General features: G+C 39.0%; 1 protein-coding gene across 1 annotated transcript in view; it reads left to right on the top strand.

Moving 5' to 3' along the window:
- LOC107555552 (exocyst complex component 4-like) overlaps nucleotides 1-6,597 on the top strand; it is a 137,141-nt gene that overhangs the window by 106,986 nt on the left and 23,558 nt on the right. Inside the window, exons 12-14 of the mRNA XM_016238381.1 lie at nucleotides 2,721-2,857; nucleotides 4,810-4,965; nucleotides 6,069-6,247. Of these exons, the coding sequence (XP_016093867.1) occupies nucleotides 2,721-2,857; nucleotides 4,810-4,965; nucleotides 6,069-6,247 (472 nt within the window). The remainder of the gene's footprint in view (nucleotides 1-2,720; nucleotides 2,858-4,809; nucleotides 4,966-6,068; nucleotides 6,248-6,597) is intronic.

A 6,597-nucleotide genomic window follows, 5' to 3' on the forward strand; every position in this document is an offset into this window, starting at 1 on the left:
ATTGCCAAAGAAGCTGGCTGTTCACAGAGTGCTGTATCCAAGCATGTTAACAGAAAGTTGAGTGGAAGGAAAAAGTGTGGAAGAAAAAGATGCACAACCAACAGAGAGAACTGCAGCCTTATGAGAATTGTCAAGCAAAATCGATTCAAAATTTTCAGATGAGAGCAAGTTTTGTATTTCATTTGGAAACCAAGGTCCTAGAGTTGACTCACAGTTCTACTTAGCATTTCATGAGAGAGCATGTGTATGTGTAGTGCGATTTGTATGTATATACACACACTCAGGCCTCTGAGTGTCCCAAAGCATGTGCGTTAAGGTCTCTATCTGCTCCACTGCATGTTGTGTTTCCCTCTCATTGACGCTCACCAGTTGAGTCCCTCTGCACGCTGAGCGTTCATTATTCTGACTCTCTTCATTTATACTGCGCTAAACCTTCTGCCATTAGCAAACACTCCCTCCAGCAGCTCTGCTCATTTTAAACACCTCTGTACAAAAAAGCAGGACTGTAATCAAGGCTGGCGCGGCTGGACGTACTCCAATAAGAATTCAAAGGTGCTCTGTAGTGTGAGCAGACTAAGAATGGGTCAGGAGACGTAGAAATTTTCCAGCAACAGATCTTAAACCTCCCATGGCACACTGTGACATTTAAGTAGAGAGGAAGGATTTTGCTTGCGATGAGACAAGAAAACCTCTGCTGGTTTGATTTTTCTCTAAAGCTCTTGCCGTCCGTCTGTCTGTTTCACTTGTGAGGCTTCTATCCATCCTTCAGCTCTATTTTCCTCTCCTTCACCCTTTCTCTCTCTTTCTCTCTCTCTCTCTGGAGCTTGATTACTTTTTAATGATTTCTGGGGCTAAGACGAATGAGTGTGTTAAATGAGGAGAATTAGACATGTGCCGCAGAGCGCTGGGGCATTTGTTACTTGAATAATGGAGCTTAGAGACTTTGTTTACTGGGAAATATTGAGTTTAGCAAATGAGACGGGGAGAGAGAGACCAAATATTGCAGCTTTCAGTATGATATTTCTCTGGTCAGTCTCTGTAGCTTTTATTAGGTGCTGGGCAGTATATCGGAAATGTATGATCTATTCAATTTTATGTTGCTTATATAAAATTAACCAACATCATAAACATTGACTATGATTTTAATGCACTTTTTCATTTGGCTATAGACATTCCTAAAGGCCACAACAAATTCACAATCGCTTCTCAATCGGTCCTTTTGTCATGACTGGCCACGACTTCTGTAAATGAGATCATGAAGACTGACTATCTATCTAAAACTTTGTGAATTTGAAGATCAGGGTAAATTTATCTTATTTGCCTGCCTGCCTGCCTGCCTGCCTGTTTATTTGTCCGTCCATCCATCCGTCCAAAATATTTATATAAAATTCATCAAATTAATTAAAAATATGGAAATAAATTTGTATATTATAGTTTTATAAACAAAATGAAGAAAGTATATGAAAAGGAAACACAAATACATACATACACACAATTTATATATATGTCCATATTTTCTCCATTTATATATATAATTGAAAATAATTTTTATGTATATACTCAATTACCATGAAAATGTTGAAAAATTTTGATATGTGTGTTCTACGCACTTTTCCCAGTAACCATGCCAATCTTTTCCAGACACCCATTCACACACATAATCGGACACTCTATGGCGTTGATGGACTTGTTCCAGTGTGACCAGGGGCACAGCTTTGAAGGCTAGTGTTCCCCCTGCTGAGTCGTTTCTCCCCCATCCCCCTCGGTTCTCTGCTAGAGAGCTTAACGGGCCAGGGCAGTGCCACGGATCATTACCTCGCTCTCCGCCCCCGGGCTCAAGCAGGGGGCACAAACAGCAGGCATTGATATGTGTATTAGCAGATTGTACGTCAAATGTGCAGCAATGTGCTAATAAGAACAAACTACTCGGGGCACTCGCCGCTGCCCCCTGCTGGGCAGGATGGGTCACAATGTGGTTGGATTGAGTTAATGCTGAGTCCAATTAAACAGACAGTTTGTGCCAATGCCACAAGGAAGTTATGATTCGGTGCACTAGGCAGCAGCGTTGCCAATGCCGTGCTACCGTTCGCTGTCACTTTCAGTCAATCGCTGCTGGCATTAGAAACACAGCCAAATGTTGGTAGCTGTGCTAAGACTCATGGCTCTTTTGTTTTGGCCCTTCATAATGTTTAAAACGTGGCCTTTTTTGTGCCCTGTTCTAGGAGAAAGTTATTCTACTATTAGAGTCATTAGCTTTGATGGCAAGGTGAAATTGTTAAATGGTAGGGAGGGCTGAGGAAGAGGAAGTGCTTGAAGGATGTGGACGAGTAAAGGTTTGTCATTGCCACACATATAAAATAATATCCATGGTCATATGTTTCTGTATCGTCACACTTCATTTACGGCAGAAGGGTTGTCTGGGTCTGACAGGTGAATGGAGGGTTTTGATCGTGTTTGTTTTTCGGGCTATTTGACGTGTTTGCTCAAAAGCGAGCAATTGAGCAGATAGACTGCAGCATTTTGTAGTCTATCACGGTCCTTTATAGAGGACTGGTCATTCTTAAACTCAACCCTGACCTCGGACCAGAACCTCCCCCGCACCTTAACAACAGCGACATTTACAGTCTCTAAGGCAATCATCTGATCCATAGAAACGAATAGAGGTGATGCCCTGACTTCAGAGTGTATCATATTGAGTGAGTGTTTGTTTGTGTTTTTAGAGCACTGTGGTTGTGGAGAAATCCATTCAGGATCTAATGAGTCTAATGCAGGATCTCAGTGCGTACTCCAACCAGTTCCTGGAGATGGTCTGTGACAAGCTCAAGGAGTACAAAGAGATCTGCAATTCTGCATACAGGTAATAATACTGTGATACATAAAACAATTTTTTTACCTGTGTGAATGTGAGTGTGTTGTTTGTATTCAATGTGATTCAATATAAAGAATGTGTACTGCAACATAATGGCAGTAAATATCCTATTGCCAAAATGGGCTGCATGCAAAAAGAACATGCAATGTTGTGACCAGTGTAGTCTGATTTGTGGCCAAATTAATCTTCTTATTGAATTAAAAATCTACAGTGTAGTCTGATTCCTAAATGAATGACTCTGAGTCGGTTCTCTTTACTGAATTAAAACGTTAAAGCATGACCAGTATAGTGCAATTCATGAACAAATTACTCTTATGAAGTGGTTCTTCTTAATGAATCAAAAACATACAGCGTGACCAGTGTAGTCTGATTCTTGAACAATTGACTCTTAAGAAGTTGTTCTTCTTAGTGAATTAAAAATATACAGCGTGACCAGTGTAGTCTGATTCCTAAATGTATGACTCTTTTAATTAAAATCATTAAAGCATAACCAGTATAGTGCAATTCATGAACAAATGACTCTTATGAAGTGGTTCTTCTTAATGAATCAAAAACATACAGCGTGACCAGTGTAGTCTGATTCTTGAACTAATGACTCTTATGAAGTGGATCTTGGTAAATCAGAAACATTCAGTGTGACCAGTGTAGACAGATTCATGAATGACTCTTAAGAGCCGGTTCTTGTAATGAATAGTGCAAAAAAGATTAGTTTAAATGAATCTGACAGATGGAGCATTTCTCTCTAATGCTGATTAATTTGATTGAGAGCATAATCCAACATCAATAAATTACATAATGTCTCAGATCATTAATTAATCTTCATTAAAATAGTTAGAAATGTCTTTAAAATGAAGGAAAATCTGTCTACTACTGGATTTTCGAAAAACCTTGGTATTAGAAACATTGGATGATTGGTCTGCTCATGTGTGTGTGTGTGTTTGTGTCTGCTCACATATGTGTAAGTCAGCAGGGGTCTGAACTGAGCTCAGTCATGGGTAGAAAGTGCAGAAGCAGCCGTTTCCTCGCACAATAATCACATGCTACCAATCTGTCTCTCTTTTTGTCTCCTTCTCTGTCTTTCTTTTGTTCTCTCCCTCTTTCTCATCCATAAGATGAGTGAAACGCACTGCATTACGTTCTACATGATCTGTTCAATCAATCTACACGTCGCAGACAATAACAGTTCATTCATCCGCGCCCTCGTCTGCCTCTCTATATCATCCGAACTCTTCTGCAGAACTGTGTTCAGCTGTCATCCAGTGCACACTGTTAATGGCCCGCTTATGCAATACTGAAGACATTTATCTGAACTTACGGTTCATTTTCATATTTTGGCACTTTTTGAGATGTGAAGTGAAGTGGAGCTTGTCCAATTCCTGAGCCAATCATAGACTTTGTTCTTATTTTAGCTACTCACGCAGAGTTTCATCACACTTTATGATAACTTCCATTTAGAAGTCATTAACAACATCATTATATAGTACTTAACGAAACACTAGATAATGAACATTTAAATGTGTGAAAATAATTTTCATAGTATTTTTAGCTATTGCAGTGTACGTTAATTTATGATCTGAGGAAGATGATATAACATGTCAGGCCAGTGTTTAGCACACTTTCAGTCACATTGAACTGAGGAGCTAATATAATATAATAATTTAGATTTTTAGATTAGTTAGAAAATTTAGATTATTTATATTTGTATACATTTGACAATTTAGTATAAAATATATATAACATTTATTAAAAATAAAACATAAAAATGTTTAATGGTTATAATTAAATGAACTATATTATATTATATTATATTATATTATATTATATTATATTATATTATATTATATTATATTATATTATATTATATTATATTATATTCTATGTTCCCAAAGTTTAATCCTGAACTGGTTTTAAGACTGTTGTGTGGTGTGTGTGTGTTGTAGGGGTATGGTACAGTGCGAGGAGAAGCTGACCATCAGTGCGTCCTGGGCTAAAGATGAAGATATCAGCCGCCTGCTGCAGTCTCTGCCCAACTGGGCCAGCATGACCCAACCCAGACAGCTCCGACAGAAGAGGGAAGAGGAAGAGGACTTCACACGGTGAGAGCACACGCTAATTCACACATACATACTACAAATACACAATGTCCCCAATGTGAGCTCACCACACAGATTCATCACAGAGCACACAGTATATACAAACACACTCACACAACTCCTATCAACTCACATCCGAGCGGGTTAACGCACAGTCAGAGATGCCGTGGGACATTTGCTGTGTAACACAGATCCACAGGCCTCTACGTCCTGTAAAGAGATCAATAAACACACTTATGTACTCAACTTCAGAAATTGCATTTGGGCTTTCTGTCTTCATCGAAAATGAAGGTTATTTTTAGCTGTTAGACACAGACAAAGCATTTTGGTATTCTACTTGTGTGCTGTGTTACAGAGGATGAAATCTGGCCCTTATAGCCTCCGCAGACATCTTTGAACAAGCACAAATTCAACTGCAGGCAATCACACTATCTGCCGGAACATTCCAGCATCCCAAGCACACATGCAATTCTGTTTTCAATTCACTTGCTCGCTCTATCTCCCTCCCTTTCTGCCTTTTCCTCTCAAGTGCACACTTGAATTAAAGAAGACACAAGTATGAGGAAAACTGTGATTGGACGAGAGGGAGGGGGGCCTTCGTTTTTATCAAAATTGCCCTCAAAGTGTTCTCCCGTCGGTTTGGATGTGCCATGGCCTGCAATTGTACAATAAATAAATGAATTGGTTATGTGGGACAGAAAAATCCAATCTAGCCGACCTGTTGAAGCTAAGCGCAGACAGCAAGCGGGAGGCTTTTATCATATAAATGACCCTGACAGTTTCATCAGCTAAAGAGGGATTACGCCACATGTATGGCAATCCTATACAGAGTGATAAAGGCTTGTTAAAAAGTCTTCCGTTCAATAGACGCTGCATTTTATCGTAAGGAATTTCACAGTGCTCAGAAATGAGCCGCGTGGATTTTCTTCTCCCACATTCATCACAGACCTGTAGAGAAGGAGGTCAAAGAAAATACTGACTTTATAGATTTGCTTGAGCATCATTCATCTGAATGTGCCTGTGAAGCTCAGCATGTAAGTCAGAGAGTAAGGGAAAGCACACGTTAAAACACAAATGTTCATTATTTCTCCTTCTGTCTCTCACAGGGCGGCATTTGCCAAGGAGTCTGAGGTTTTGACGGGGAATCTGGGTGATAAGCTGATTCCTCAGAATGAGATTCTGAGGGACGTCAGTGATCTGAAGGCTCTCGCTAACCTGCAGGAGAGCATGGAGTGGCTTGCCACTCGCCTCAGGGGCTTCTTCAGCAACCTGCCCCAGAGCTCCAGTGAGTGTGTGTGTTTATGGTTTGGCTGGAGGTTTGTCCAGTGAAAGTGTGTCACAATGTTTTGTGAGTCAAAAATGTTTTCAATTTTTTTTTCCCTCATCATACAACAATTTGATAAGTGATCATTTGAATTGAAAAATTTACTTGATTTTGAGTATCTGGTATGTGCACGTTTTTAAAACAATTTTTTAAAAATTATAAATAGTAATAATAATATATTTTATTAATTTTTAGTAAGTTTTTCCTTAATCCTTGAGCTGACTGTTTATTTCCAGTACAATTTCATTAGTATTTATTTATTTACATTTAAAAAGTTATATTAAATTATATTTTAAAATGTAAAATATTTA

Source organism: Sinocyclocheilus grahami, unplaced genomic scaffold (genome assembly GCF_001515645.1).
Source record: "Sinocyclocheilus grahami isolate Dianchi unplaced genomic scaffold, SAMN03320097.WGS_v1.1 scaffold537.1, whole genome shotgun sequence".
Classification (NCBI taxonomy): Eukaryota; Metazoa; Chordata; class Actinopteri; order Cypriniformes; family Cyprinidae; genus Sinocyclocheilus; species Sinocyclocheilus grahami.